Source organism: Emydura macquarii, unplaced genomic scaffold (genome assembly GCF_026122565.2).
Source record: "Emydura macquarii macquarii isolate MOO-44397 ecotype Brisbane River unplaced genomic scaffold, CSIRO-AGI_Emac_v2 contig_2768, whole genome shotgun sequence".
Classification (NCBI taxonomy): Eukaryota; Metazoa; Chordata; order Testudines; family Chelidae; genus Emydura; species Emydura macquarii.
This window is the reverse complement of record NW_027132905.1, coordinates 49,276,677-49,292,910: the sequence shown is the minus strand read 5'-3', so window position 1 is coordinate 49,292,910 and position 16,234 is coordinate 49,276,677. Positions and strand designations below refer to the sequence as shown.

General features: G+C 40.5%; 1 protein-coding gene across 3 annotated transcripts in view; it reads right to left on the bottom strand.

Annotated features, from left to right (window-relative positions):
• CAPZB (capping actin protein of muscle Z-line subunit beta) overlaps nt 1-16,234 on the bottom strand; it is a 97,605-nt gene that overhangs the window by 37,641 nt on the left and 43,730 nt on the right. For all 3 annotated transcript variants that reach the window (XM_067567528.1, XM_067567529.1, XM_067567530.1), the window contains exon 3: nt 10,825-10,946. In XM_067567528.1, coding sequence (XP_067423629.1) covers nt 10,825-10,946 — 122 coding nt within the window. The remainder of the gene's footprint in view (nt 1-10,824; nt 10,947-16,234) is intronic.

The window sequence follows — 16,234 nt, the reverse complement described above, 5'->3', positions numbered from 1 at the left end:
CCACATAAACAGGAAATAGTTCCTCCCCTCAAGCCCTGGGAAATTTTGAATTTCCATTTCCTGTTTCTTCAGTGTGGAGAGAGCTTTGTAGCTGAACTGCTCACGGCAACTGCACACCCCAAACATGCTCCAGCCTGGAGTCGACCTGAGGTCTTGGATCTCATCAGCCTGCGGGGCAAAGAATCTGTTCTGGCTCAGCTCTGAGCCAGCAAAAGAAATTTAGATACCTACAAGAAGATATCGTATGGTATGGTGGAGAAGGGCCACAACAGGGACGCGCAGCAATGCTGTGTTAAAATCAAAGAGCTTATCAGGAAACTAGGGAGGCAAACACTCATTCTGGCTCGTCACCAAAGTGGGCTGCTTTTATGAGAAGCTGCATGCGATTCTCAACAGTGACCCCACCACTGTGACACCATGCAGCATTGATACCTCCGAAGAATCCCAGTCTAGAATGAATGAGGAAGACTCTGTGGACAAGGAGGAGGAGGAGAACAGGGGACAGGAGAGTGGGGTATCCATTTTCCCCAGAGATCCAGGACCTGTTCCTTACCCCAGAGCAGCCCAGCCGGGCACAGGACAGCGTTACTCTCCCAACTCTCCAGCACTGGACCCCAAAACTATTCCATTTTGCACTGGTCAGAAGCCTGACCCGTGTAAGTTCATTAACCAGTTCGCTCCTCCCTCAATGTGAAGAGGATATACACCAGCATTTGTAACTGAGCTGAGATTTCCCAAACACTGTTTTAGGTAAAACTATAAAACAGATTGATTAACTGCAGAAAGATATATTTTAAGTGATTATAAGTGATAGGCATAAAAGATCAGAGTTGGTTACTTGAGAAACAAAAATAAAATCACAGTCTCAGTTCTTAGAAACTAAACAGGATTTGAATCAAGCAATGTCTCACACTAACAGATGATACAAGGAGGCTACAGATCCTTAATACACAGGCTGGACCGCTCCTCAAGCCCAGGACTCCCTTCCCAGTTCAAAAGTCTTTGTCTTCCAGACGTTCCTTCAGGTGTTGAGTTGTCGGGGGAGAGAAGCCAAGTGATGTCATTTCCCCTCTTTTATAGCTTCTTCCAGCTTGCTGGAATGATTTTGTTATGACTTAGAGGTCTGCCCCCACTGGTCAAACAGACTCCATTGTCTACATGCTGCCTCTCTGTGAAGCCTTCATTATAAACAGTTTCCGATAGTGGATTCTTTCCTTGTTGCGTGATGATGAGCCATTAATCCCATCTGGCTACTCCACTGTTCAACCTGAAAGGCTGGTTTGTGGAGGTTTCCAACCTTATCACGTATTTTAGTAACATATAGACAATATTTCATAACTTCACATACAATAGCACATACAATTCAACAGGATATTAATGTTTAGCAGATCAAGACTTTTAAAACGATAACTCAAGGCATACTTTGTACAAAACATATCATAATGATAGGACAGTGGTGAATATGGGGTTCTAGGCTGCTGCTTTTGAGGCATAGTATCACACTATGAATTACACACTTCATAGATAAATCAGAGCAGGAAAAAGCAGCATGCATCTCTGCTTCATTTAAATTTAAAGACAGGACAAAATTAATTTTGAGCCATTCAACGTTCTTTTCATTTTGCCTCTGAAGCAGGTAATTTCTGTCCAAGTGTTCCAATTTTCCTTCAGGTGGGTATGATTTAATTGCATTTAGAAGATCTCTTTTGCAGACTGCAGGAATGGAATTTTTAAGAGAAGCCTATAACTTACATTTTTTCTGGCTAGCAGATCATGGCATTTTCAACCAGTTACAGCTGGAGCCAGCAGTAATTTTATCTAAAACAATTCATAACCTTACCCAAAATGTTTTTAGTGGAAGAACATTCAGAACACATTTAAATGCTTAAATGGAGGCTATTTGAAGAAAGAGAGATGGACAAAAGCATTTTGATTTCAAAAGTCAGGTTTCTCGTTTCCCTAAAAGAGAATGCTTTTGGTTTCAGCTAACAGGTTTCAAACTGTGCTGTTGGCACCAGTCTCCCCATAAGGATTCCATTTAAGAAAATGATCAAACATACTTAGGGATGGAAGTGTGTGGAGAAAGTCAGAGACCTTGAAGTTTTATATCAAAAAAGCTCTGCCTTCATGCTCTGGATTCCACTGCCAGTTGATATCCCCCAGACACCTTTGTCATTGCAAGAGAACGCAAATCAGTGTCTACAACACTAGGTGAATGGGCAGCTGCTACCAGAGTAGAAGCAGGACATTGTAAGCAAAATGAAAAGCCAATCACTAACTCAATCACCACCAAAAGGAGAAGAGCCTTTAATTTCCCCCTCTTCATATTAAAATTTTATTCATATACAATATTGATTAGTTAAAATTAGACTTTTTAAAAAGTCTAAATTTTTTTCTAAATAATCCATTTACAAAAATTTAAGTCTTTTTCTGCTCCACTTTAGTTATTTATAAGGGATCTTTTTGGCAAGGGAGAGAAACTGAGTGATTATATAGAGAAAAGAATAAAGGTGACCATGCAGAAAGGACTGCCAAATGCACAAATTAAACACACAAAAAATAGTGGGGAGAAAAATGCTTTTCTCTATTGTCTTTCAGCTACCAAAATCTCGGGTATTACAAGTAATTGGAGCAGGTACAAAACTGGATTCTCCAGAGACCAACAGACAAAGAAAGGACTTTTGGATAAACGGCCTAAGTTTAAAGTGACTCGGGCCTTTTTTCTGATCCAGCAAATGGACAACCTTCTATCCAAGGGTGAGTGAGGGGGCACAAGCAATCCTTCCTGAGAACGGTTGGATGGACTGGCCTACTGAGACCCCGTAAGACTGACAGATGACCTTTAGTAAGTTTTTAGCATGTGTGTAGGAACTTATTGTTTTTGTATGTTTTCTCTGTAATGCCTTTAAGAGTAAATGTGCTAGTTTATAAAAAGAGTTGTTGAATGGTAACTTATAATGGTTGGCAATCATGTTATTTATAGCCTTCGGAGAAAAAACAGAGTGCAGACACTGACCTGTTTAGATGGTCTGACTTACTGGGAATAAATGCAGTTTGGAAAAACCCTGGTCAGGAGGAAGAGAGAGACAGCTCTGTCGGGCAGAGATGAGACAGCTGAGGAGCTGGTAGTCTAGAGTGGGTGCCCTTGGTGTACCACAGAGGGGGAATACAGGTACAGCTGCCCTGAACAGTGATGGGCATGTCTCCTCCTGGAAGCGAGGAAAGACTACAAACTTGCTCCACTTAGGCCAAACAGGCAGAACGTAACCTCTGTCAGTCAGCATGGTATTTCTAGATTGCTTCTCTAACCCCCTCTCACGGCTTCTAGTTCTCTCTAGGCCCATGCTAACCTCAGCCAGCTGCCTTGGGACACCTGTTGGGGAAAGGAAATGCCAACGTAATTTAGTCCTGATCAACTTGGATACAGAAACCAATTAATATCCTGGAATTTTTCAAACGTTTCCAGATCCTCTTTGTGGGCCTGAGCAAATCTCTGTTGAAGCAGTATCTTATGGAACATGAATGAACACTTCACCTTAGAAAAGGGGTAGTCAGTCACTTTTTGTCAAGGTGCAAATTTCTTGGTCAAGATATACTCAAGGTCCAGACTCCAGAGAAACATTTTTCACACTGCAAATGCGCCTATTCAATGAACACATACAATACTGTGAAATATACCTAGGGCCTAATGCTTATATTTTTAGTGCATTAATGGAAAAAAAAATCAAACCACTGTATAACCTAAAAATAAAAATGTAATAAATGATATCTGGGACTTTGAGAAAGTACTTAGATAAAATGTCAAACAGATGCAAATATTAGCATTAAAAACACTTTTAGACAACTATTTTATGTTTTGAATGTGTTTTGTCAAATAAAATTATTGTAGACATATCTGTATATAGATAAACATTCAAAACTTTTCAGTCTTCTGTGGTTTATTTAACATAAGTATCAGAGTTGGAAAGAAAACAATACTTAGTATATATGAATCATAAAAGATAGAGTTTGTCTGTCCAATAACAAATACATACCAACCTACACATGTATCAAGCAAAAGAATCATGAATAATTACTGTGAAATACCTGTTAAAACTGTAGTATCACCATTGAAAATGCAATTTTATACAGCAATACTAATTTCAAATAAAATGTGTGAATAATGTATAATAATATTGCTCGCCATCAGTGGGAAAAGTGACACGTCCTCTGCTGGACAACAGCCTTGAAGTTTGGAGGGAGTTCAAGTCAAGACTGAGCCATTTGCACAGATGATCATCAGTCAGAACAAAGCGATTATGTGATTTAAAGTTGTTCATTGTTGAGAATGCTGACTCTCACATGTATGTTGAGCCAAACAGTCAAAATATTAAATGCCACCTTCCTCAAGTGTGGATATGTGGAGTCCAGCACAAGGGTTATCCAGAGAGCTTGATATGTAATTTCAGCGTGCCGCACCTAAAGCACTTCATCTGCCTGTAAATCAGTAAGCTCCAGCTGTAGTTTTGCTTTTTCAATGTCTGGAAAGGAATCTTTTGTTTGATCACACCAAGTGCCATTTGCTTGTACCACAAACACGTTCCTTACTAACAGGAATATGTCTAACACTTTCAGATTTTTTAAACCTTTGCTGGAAGTTTTGAAGAAACCTGTCCAGAGGTGATGCCATCTGATTCACTTCCACAGTGTCCCGACAGCTTAGTAGTGTCAGGAAATGAAGCTTCTCCCCAGTTTCCAAATCATTGAAAAACAAACTGAGTCTCTTCAAAAGTGAAGTGATGCTGCTGTGGAGAGCCACTACGTTGCGATTTCACCCCTGTAGCTTTAAATTGAAATCATTTAAGTGGCCTGTTAAATCAACTAAGAAGGCCAGGCAGGATGCTCATGTTTGCTGCATCCCATAGAAATGCTCTTCTGCCTTTTTTGCCTGGAATGTTAATGTTGATATTCTTCCACATGAACTCAAAATTTCCAATAGCCTTCTCAGTACTTGCTCTCTGCTCAGCCAGTGGATATCATTATGAATCAACAGGTTATCATAATCAGCAGATATTTCTGAAATAAAGTTTTTGAACTGTCTTTGTTGCAGTGATGACTTGGATAGAAAAAAAATTGACAAGTTTAATCACCACTGACATTATGTTAGCATACTCATTGCTAAGCTTTGCGCAAAGTGCGGTTTGGTGGATTACACAGTGATAGGAAATCAAATTGGGGTTCAGATGTTGCAGACGTTTCACTAGCCCTCTGAGTACCAATCATGGCAGGAGGGCCATCTGTTGTAATTGATACAAACTGAGTCATGTCAAAACCTTCATTAGACAAAACAGTTTGAAAAGAATTCCTCACCTGTCATGCGATTGTTATATGGTATAAGGGACAACTCCCCCCCCAAATTTCTCTCCATCAGAAAAAATAGACATACATCTCTATCTGGCCTGTGTCCCTGATATCACAGGATTCGTCCACTGCCAGGGAAAGTTTTCCAATTTTCAGTTTCTCTCAGCTGCTTGAAAACATCTTGTGCCATCATCTCAGTACACATAATACTGAGTCTGAGTGTGCGTCATAATGTGTCTGAGAGTGGCAGTTGTCTGAAGGCATCAACAATGTCTTTCTTCTCTGCAAAAAGGGTTTCAGCTGTAGTAACCACACACTGCTTAATAATGTCCGCATCTGTAAAAGGTTTCCTGTGTTTTGCCATTACCCACATACTTCAATGAAGCTTCAGTTGCCTTTTCCTGAGCACAAGTAGCCTTTGAAATAATATTTGTGCTCTAAAAATAAATATGTATCCTCTGATGAAGCGATCTTGGCTGGTCTTAAATGGGAACCCAGTGGATATTTGTGGTCAAAATCCATGTGCTTGGTTTCATAGTGCGTTTGATGTGCCCACTTTTAACAGCCACAGTCTCTGTACAAATTAGACATATTGGTCGACCCTTTGGATGTCGTGACAAAATAAAACAGTAAGCTTCAGTCCATGCTTCTTTAAATGAACGGTTTTCGGTATCAACTTTCCTTTTTTTTTTTCCTGCCCTGTTTAAACACAGTGCCATTAAATGTCGACAGCACCGGAGGTGGGACTACCTTGGCTCATGTTTGCTCTTCCTGCAGTTCCTGAGGCTCTTCATCACCCAACCACAAGTCAGGGAGAAGGGGTGCAGGGAGGAAGAGGAGAAGAGAGAGAGAGGCACAAGAGCCCTCCCCTTGTCACAGGAGTACAGGGAAGGGAAGAGCAGAGCTGTTGCAAGCCTCAACTCTTTCATCTCCTTCCTGTCTCCTGTAAGAATGGCACCTGCTGAGGAGCAGGAGCAGAGAGCACCACCTGCTCCCTGCAGCAGCCCTGATTGGCTGCTTTTTCCCTCGCTGCCAATCAGAGGACGTTTCTCCAAGACAGACAGGAAATATGCATGCCTCAGCAGCCTAGGTGAAATTGCGGACATTTTCATTGCTTGGTCTGTGGCCCACGGGCACCATTACAGATTTTGATTGGGGCAGCAGTAACGTTCCAGGGACCACTTAGTTGTCAGCCCCAGGCAGCGGGGCTCCCACTGTCAACCCCACACAGGGCTTAAATTCAACTGCACTAGAGTGAAGCTCTGATAAATGTTTTCAAACTCACAGGAACCCCAATCCGCCTCCCACAGTCCGCTGAAAAGTCTCTGGCAGTCCGGATTTGGACCGCGGACTGCCTATCGACTACCACTGCCTCAGAAGGCTCTTACTTTCTTGGAGAACATCCAAAGAATTTACTACAATTTATGCAGCCTCTGCAACTCAGACAAAGACATTTTCACAAATCTGCATCCCATCAGCAATGTCCCATCCCTCACCCACAGAATAAATGAACCTCAATATTTTCTCCATGTCCATCATCTGTAGTTAAGATAATACTTTCCATTTGTGTCACATCTTTCATGCATCTTTAAGTGCTTTTGAAAGACCCAGTATTATAAATCTTAATAATCCTTTTTATAATCCCATAACCTTTTTATGAATGGGTAAACTGAGGCACAGAAATTTGTTTGTTCAAAGTACTGTAGGTCAGTCTCAAAACTGGAAGAAAACCTGAGATTCCAAATCTCCTAACACCAATAGATATATTGTCAGCTCATGGGAAAGGTCAATCCCCCCCCCCCCAAAAAAAAAGGGGGGGGGGCTAAGTTTTCTGAAAGTTCATCTTCACATGGAATTCTTGAACCATTCTCAGACAGTAAGTGGAAGCCACAACTCCACATTACTCTTTAAGCAAGGCATTCCCGAATTACTCTGCAAAACGTTGTCAGTTGCCACCACTAAGAAATGTAAGCTGTTACTTTAAAGTAGCAATGGAAGCCAGAAATGGAAACTTTTAATCACAACCAGAATATATACATAGTCAGTGATAGAGGTAAGAGGGCCTTGCTTTGCTAACCTGGGACAGAAAGATTAATGACGGCCATTACCTAGTAGTTTAGTACTCCCATGCAGGAGAAGATAAACAGCAGGCAATTTTATATTCACAAAACTTTCTGGAGCACAGATTCTGTCTCTCAATGAAATCTTTGGGACTACACACTATTATTACAATCATTAGAAATAAGTAGGTATTGGATAAAAGGAAACAAAATTTCAAGTGCTGGACTACTGATTACCATTATCTGCAGTTCAATTCCAATACCAAGTTGTAATACAGAAATATTAAAAAAAAAAAATGATTACATCCAGACTGGCATCTTGCACACCAGACACCGTCATTGTACCATTCTAATGCAAAGAAACCCAGGCTCCTTTCTGTATGGAAATTCATTAAGTCATATCTGGCAAGACTATAGTTAAGGCTCTGCAAATATTTCCATTGTGATCCTCCAGTCACTGATTTGTAGTGCTGGCACAATTTGCTCTTGGTTGAAATTTAGAGCAAAGGATCTTTCTCTGAAAGCATTAGGACCAAAATGTAAAGAAGAATTGTAAAGAGATCAAAAAACCCAAATGAGTTACTGGAGAACCCAGATTTTGCGCCTTCATAGTTTTCAGTATGGGTACACAGAATTGGGTAGAAGTCATAATCAAACCCCCTCCAAAATGACTGTTTTCTTGCACAATCATTCAGAAAAATCCCTCTTCTGTATATTATGGAGTATCTAAGTAGTTAGTCCACAGTGAACATTAGTCATGGGAAGGAGATTTTAGCAGCATGCAAAAAACTTAGGCTGGGATTTTCAAAAAGAGCTATTAATCTTAGGTGCCCAAAACACACTTGGCCCCTTTAAAAATGCCAGTCTAAATTTCCCTCCTAGTATGGAGACTCAGCTAGAGCTGTACAATTAGAAAAGACGGTTACTAATCTTATGTAACTGTGGTTCTTCGAGATGTGTTGCTCATGTCCATTCCACACTAGATGTGTGCACGCACCACATGCACCAGTGCCGGAGAACTTTTTCCCTCAGTGGTAGCCATGGGGCCGGCTCTGGTGCCCTCTGCAGCGGCGCTCAAATGCGCCGGTATATAGGGTGCCACCGGCCCCCCTCCCTCTCAGTTCCTTCTTGTCAGAACTCCATCAGCGGAGAAAGGAGGGAGGGTTGTAGAATGAACATGAGCAAGTACTCGAAGAAAATTTTGTTTTAACTGAGTGCCATCATCTTTAATTTCTCCCACTGTCCTCTACTCCAGAGATCTTCTACTTTGGAGACCACAATACATCACCTACATACAGCATAAGTAGTGTTCCCTTAGATAGTCAGCTAATTCTCTAAAATGGAACTGGATGATAAAGAGTACAGAGCCCAGAGGAATCCCCTTTGCATCCACCCCAATTCAGCAAGATGCTTAAGCATGTGACCAGCCCCACGAACTTCATCGAATCTACTAGGGCCACACTATGGCTCAATGTCTAGTTGGCAGTTGGTAACAAGCGGAGTGCCCCAGGGGTCGGTCCTGGACCCAGTTTTCTACATCATCTTCATTAATGATCTGGAGGATGGAGTGGATTGCACCCTCAGCAAGTTTGCAGATAACACTAAGCTGGGGGGAGTGGTAGACACACTGAAGGGCAGGGATAGGATATAGAGTGACCTAGACAAATTGGAGGATTGGGCTAAAAGAAATTTGATGGAGGTCCAACTAGAATCCTGTACTTAGGACAGAAGAATCACATGCACTGCTACAGGGGACCAACTGGTTAGGCAGCAGTTCTCCAGAAAAGGACCTGGGGGTTACAGTGTACAAGAAGCTGGATGAAAGTCAGCCTTCTTGGCAATCAGGGCACACTGTTAACAGCATATTGGGCTGCATTAGTAGGAGCATTGCCAGCAGAACAAGGGAAGTGGTTATTCCCCTCTATTCGGCATTGGTGAGGCCACATTTGGACTACTGGGTCCAGTTTTGGGGCCCCCACTACAGGAAAGATGTGGACAAATTGGAGAGTCTCCAGTAGAGGGCAACGAAAATGATTAGGAGGCTGGAGCACATGACTTATGAGGAGAGGCTGAGGGAATTAGGCTTGTTTAGTCTGTAGAAGAGAAGAATGGGGGGATTTGATAATGGCCTTCAACTACCTGAAGGGGAAGTTCCAAAGAGGATGGAGCTAAGTTGTTCTCTGTGGTGGCAGTTGACAGAACAAGGAGCAGCAATCTCAAGTTGCAGTGGGGGAAGTCTAGGTTGGCTATTAGGAAAACTTTTTTACTAGGAATGTGGTGAATCACTGGAATGGGTTACCTAGGGAGGTGGTAGAATCTCCATCCTTAGAGGTTTTTAAGCTGAGGCTTGACAAAGTCCTGGCTGGGATGATATAGCTGAGGTTAGTCCTGCTTTGAGCAGGGGGTTGGACTAGATGACCTCCTGAGGTCCCTTCCAACTCTAATATTCTATGATTCTATGACTCAGGAGCAAGCTACCTAGTGCATCATCTGAGCTAAAATGTGCCTTACTCCTACCACAATGTGTAGAGGCTCTCCCACAGATATCAGACTAGTGGCAATATTGCCAGGTTCTTTGAAGATTAACTCAATGGTCTTCTAGTGCTGAGTAGAGAGGCAGGAAATCTTAGGAGTTGATTCTTCCACCCATACTCATGTTGGGCAACATCATACTACAAGGAAGTTCCACTGATACTGTTGGGACTACTTACATAGTAAAGTATTATAGACTCACAGACTTTAAGGTCAAAAGGGACCATTATGATCATCTAGTCTGACTGCCTGCAAAACACAGGCCACAGAACCTCACCCACCCACTCCTGTGCCCATTTGCCATGGGGCAAAATTCCTTCCCAACCCCAAATATGGCAATCAGCAAACCCTGAGCATGTGGGAAAGACTCACCAGCCAGATAGCCGGAAAGAATTCTCTGTAGTAACTCAGAACCCACCTCATCTAACATCCCATCATAGGCTATTGGGCATATTTATCGCTAGTAGTCAAAGATCAGTTAACTGCCAAATTAGGCTATTCCATCATACCATCCCCTCCATAATCTTATCAAGCTCAGCCTTGAAGCCAGCTAAGTTCTTTGCCCCCACTGCTCCCCTGGGAAGGCTGTTCCAGAACTTCACTCCTCTCTGACTAATTTCAAGTCTAAACTTCCTGATGGCCAGTTTACATCGATTAGTTCTTGTATCCACATTGGTCCTGAACTTAAATAATTCCTCTCCCTTCTTGGTATTTATCCCTCTGATGTATTTATACAAAGGTACAGAATCAGGCGCTTCATTAGCAAGCTGAGGTCAATCTCAGCTCAGCTCAAAAACAAAAAGGAAGAAGGGGAAGTGGTGATGTCCTTCAGTAATGATTTGCACAGTGAGCCTTCCATGAGATCAGCTGCATTCTTGGAATATGAGCTCACCTATATGAGTCTCCATCTCTGTTGTAGTCACACAATAGATAATCCTTTCCCACCACCTTATCTCGAGCAATCTTCAACGGCTGGTCAACAGAAGACAGGAGATCTTCACAGAGACTTGGAACCTAATAATGAAAGAAGAGGAGGGAGGCAAACAATATTAAGATTAAATGGGGCTAGCTTCTCTTCTCTACTGATTACAGGTTCTGAGATTGGTGAAGTTTAAAAGTCTGTCCACAACTTGATATCTCATCTTCACACGGTTTTAAAAATTTCTTTATTCTTTACTCCCCACAAAAAGTTGCACTTATGATTTTTTCTACCCTATTGCCCTCCACCCTCCAAATAATTTCAAACTTCATTATCTAGCCACTGGTGTGGTGTAAATTTAAATACATACATTCTCAGTGTTAGTTTCTTGCCAACAAAGGCCAGTGAAGCAATTGTTGAGGACTGATGAATAAAAGTAAATATTTATAATGGAGTGGAAACCAGAGAGCTGCTAAGAGAATAAGCTGTCCATGCACTAGGACTTATTTTTCACAGGCTCCCGCTCTGGGTTGAGTTTAGACTATTTTCCAGGCAGCTTGCCAAACATTAGTAAGCTGGCTAATAAAAAATATCAAATATATCTGCTACACATACAGCTTTTAAATGGATACATAATCCCAGCTGCCACTCTGTGCTTTATCTGGGGAAAAGAACAAATCATCATCAGAGTATGCATGGCAAAGAATTTTTGACATACTGCAGGGAAGATGTGATGACATTTTGCAGCATAAAGCTGGTGTAAGCATCAGCACAAGTAAGCAAGCAAGTTATTTCCCCTGATCTCTTGCTCAAAAGCTGACTTAAGCCACACCAGCAATATCAACCTTCTCTTTGCTGCCAAATTTAGAATAGTGTCTGCCCACTCAAGTAGTTTCCTTAGTATACCAACTCCATCTCCCCTGTATGCAGTTTAGAATAGCTATTTGCCATGCTAGAGTGTGCCATATTCAGTCTGGTGGCTAATCATCAAAATACTTCCTAAAGCCACTATTAAAATTAAACATAATTGGTTTATCTTACATTTATTTCACTGGTGCGTGGGAGGGAAGGAGTTCTAGAATTTGTTTAAGGGACAAACAAAAGCATAACATTGAGATGTAAATACTGTTTGATGTCACCTACATAATTAAGACAGACAAGATTTAAGTTGCTTGGATTTATTTAAGAGCTTTTAAAGATTCTGCTATTGTTTCTTCTTCCTTACATATACATTTAAGTGAACGTTACTGTTAAAATATAAAAAATACAATTTCATGCTGGCATGAAGTCACTATGTAAAATGATAATACATGTAATCTTCTGAAAGTATCCCAGACAGGATAAATTACAAACCTTTATTTATTCAATAAATAACTCTAAAAAAAGAAAAGAAAAAGAAAAGGACAGGACAGGAACATTAGTAACAGGAGATTGATTATATAGGGTGAAATCAGACTGGTCTTGGCTGTCACATAAAAAATATATCTAAATATGGTGGTGAGGGGAAAGGGTGTTAGTTACACCTACATTAAATTAAAAAAGCGGCTTTAAACGAAGATTGCAATGTTTTAGTATGCTATGATAGTACTGCATTATACTCATTAGAAGGGAAGATTTTAGCAAAAACTTTAAAAACCTTATGTTCATATCTATAGAAAATGAAATTGTAAATGGAAGTATCATTGCTGTGGCTGCACTCGTGAGAAAATAATTAAAAGAACATTGACTGTCAGGATACGCTTTTCACACCCTTACAAATAACAGGACAGTGCAGTCAAATAAATGAGACTGACTTGCTCTAGCAGCATCATGATATATTGCCCACATCATGTGAGATCACCTTGACTTTTCCCTTTTTTGAGAGGTATTTGATTTTTCCACTGTTAGCTCAAACGTCAAAGCTAGCTTACCTGCATCCCTTTCAAACGGTTAGCTATAGGGTTCAAAACGTTTTGAAAAATGCATGTGAAAAAGTAGGCTGGGATTTTTAAAGGAACCCCAGGGATTTGGGATCCTAGGTCCTTTGAAAAATCCCAGCTGTAAAACACCCGTTTTCCTACTTTGAAGCATCTGTGGTTTGATATAGCTAATGTATGGAAGTTGTGGGAGCTATTTAGCTATATTATTGCCTATTACTTTTAATACTTGACATTTGAGTCAAGGGCTCCAATAGCAACATTTGAGAATATTTCCCAATACATGTAAATGGCTTATATGATATTTCCTTAAATTTTAGATCTGAGTGTCAGCAGCTGCTCGCTACTGTATGATACAGAAGATTGGCTGTATGCCCACTTGGTGTAGAAGTCTTTAGTCTGCATAGCTTGTCTAACAAGTCACCAATGAACAAGTCAGGTTAAACACAAATGGATTCAATTTTTCTTTTTAAATAAATTTCCTCTAGAAATTCAAGAGAGGAAGTAAATTCAACAAGCTGTACTGGGCACCACATACAAATTAACTAGAGGTTATGAAGTAGCCATGCTCTCAATGGGACTGCATCACCTCATTCCCCCTCCCTCCTTAAAAAGGCAGATTAGATAATTTCAGCATTCATGTGCTTTGGTCACGTCCTGAGATATAGGATATACACAAAGGTTCAAGCTAGGAGACTCAGCTATTTCTAGGGGACAAGGGACCCAAAACTGCAGTTTAAGAGAAAGTATTTAACACAGTAGCTGAGTAAAAAATGAAGTGAGCATTTTCTAGAAGAAACGGTTTCATTTTTCCAAAATTGAACATATATAATACTCTAAGAAGTTGGTCACACACAGGCGATACAAATCAGAAGTGTCATAAGAACAGCCAAACTGGAACAGACCAAAGGTCTATCTAGCCCAGTACCCTGTCTTTTGACAGTGGCCATTACTAGATGTTTCAGAGGGAACAAACAGAACAGGTCATCATCAAGTGATCCATCCCATTGCCCATTCCCAACTTCTGGCAGACAAATGCTGGGGACACTTCACATCTTGGTTTTGTATCCCTACCCAGCCTGGCTAATAGCCATTGAAGGACCTGTCCTCCATGAACATACCTAGTTCTTTTTTTTAAATTCTGTTATAGTCTTGGCCTTCACAACCACCTCTGGAAAAAGAGTTCCACGGGTTGACTGTGCGTTATGTGAGGAATTACTTTTTTGTTGATTTTAAACCTGCTGCCTATTAATTTCATTTGGTGACCCCTAGTTCTTGTGTTTTGAGGCGTAAATAACACTTCCTTATTTACTTTCTCCACACTAGTCATGATTTTATAGACCTATATCATATCCTCCATTAGTTCTCTCTTTTCCAAGCTGAGCAGTCCCAGTTTTGTTAATCTCTCCTCATATGGAAGCTGTTCCATACCGTAATCATTTGTTGCCCCTTTCCTGCACCTTTTCCAATTGCAATACATCTTTTTTGAGATGGGGCAACCAGATCTGCACGCAGTATTCAAAATGTAGGCATACCAGGAATTTATATAGAGGTAACATGATATTTTCTGTCTTCTTATCTATCCCTTTCCTAATGATTCCCAACATCATTAGCTTTTTTTTTTTTTTTAAACTGTTGCTGCATATTGAGTGGATGTTTTCAGAGAACTATCCACAATGACTCCAAAATCTCTTTCTTGAGTGATAACAGCTAATTTAGACCCAATCATTTTATATGTATACTTGGGATTATGTTTTCCAACGTGCATTATTTTACATTTATCAACATTGAATTTCATCTGCCATTTTGTTGCCCAGTCACCCAATTTTGTGAGATCCCTTTGTAACTCTTCACAGTCTGCTTTGGACTTAATTATCTTAGGTAGTTTTGTATCTATAAGTTTTGCCACCTCACTGTTTTCCCCTTTTCCCATATCATTTATGAATATGTTGAACAGCATTGGTCCCAGTACAGACTGCTGGGGGACAGCACTGTTTACCTCTCTCCATTCTGAAAACTGACCATTTATTCCTTCCGTTTGTTTCCTATCTTTTAACCAGTTACTGATCCAGGAGAGGACCTTCCCTCTTATCCCCCGAGAGCTTTTTATGTGGCACATCATGCCACAAACTAAGTGAAATGAGGTATTTGTGTACATGTGCGCATCTGGTTCTACTTTGTCTCTTCCTCCTCTTCTCCATTAGCTATAAGTTTTACAATGGTTATTCAGGCAAAGATAGCAACTTGAGACTAACTCTTTGGCGAAACACACAGCAATTTCAGACACATGTACTGTACAATCCAAAGTGCCTTTGTCTTCAAGAACTATACTCCCTCTACCTCCTAAAAGTGGCCAGCTGCACACATTTCATCTTCCGATCTGCTTTATGGCCAAGTGCCCATCCCCTAGAGATAAGAATCTAGAAACACACTGTACATTTTGTTGCCCATTTAGATGAGTAATAGTCATGAAAACATTATCTGGAGAAGAATGGCATTCTTCCCAGACTCCAATTCCAATCCACTTCTGTTCCTATCAGTTTTGTGTGGAAAAAGCCATAAAATGCACGCACAGTAGGAGGCCAGAAGAAGTCTCTTTACAATTCTTCAAACAGACAAAACTAAGCTTAGTTTAAAAAGGACACAGCAGACAGAGTTAATTCCACTGCAAATTAGTTGCTACACAGCCATGTTGATATCTGCAAAATCAGCACAGGCGAAGATGCAACTGCAATTTCTCTGTATTTGTGAGACCATTTAGAAAAAAAGAACACAAACACAGAAGTGTGATTGTACCACTTTTAAAGGCACATTCTTAACTAAAAGATTGCCTAAAGGTCTGGGATGAAACAATGATCAAAAAATTTTCTCCTCTGGGCCAGTGAAACTCTCTACAATAAGGGTAAAGCTCATCCGTGCAGGAAACAGAACTTTCTCTGGGGCCAGAGAGAGAAAGGACAAAACTTCCCCAGGAATTGAAGACCATCATAAACCTCACCACCTTCCTCTCTGAAGTGCAAAGCGCATTTCTTTGACATTGCTTTCTGTAAGGGATACATAGCAACATATGTATATAAATAAAAACCATAACCAAAAAAAACTTTTCTCCCTCCGAAGAGGATGAAAGAACAAATATCACATGACATATTAGTCATGTCACTTAAAGCACTCAGATACTACGGCAATGAGCATGGTATAAGAACCTGAATAGAACTGTTAACTGTAAAAAAAAAAATGGCAGAGTTTTCCAGGACAATCAACTACTTTTACCTTTAGAGAAACTAATGAAAGCTGGCATTTCTTTATGTCCCTCAGTTTCCCCACCTGTCAAATAAGATAATGACAACCTAACAAGCATGTTGTGAAGCTTACTTTAGTGCCTAAAGCCCTATGAAGGGATTTTAAAAAGTTTATAATCCTGCAGACATCTCAAAGCAATATTAAGAAGCAATTTAAACCCTCAAAAA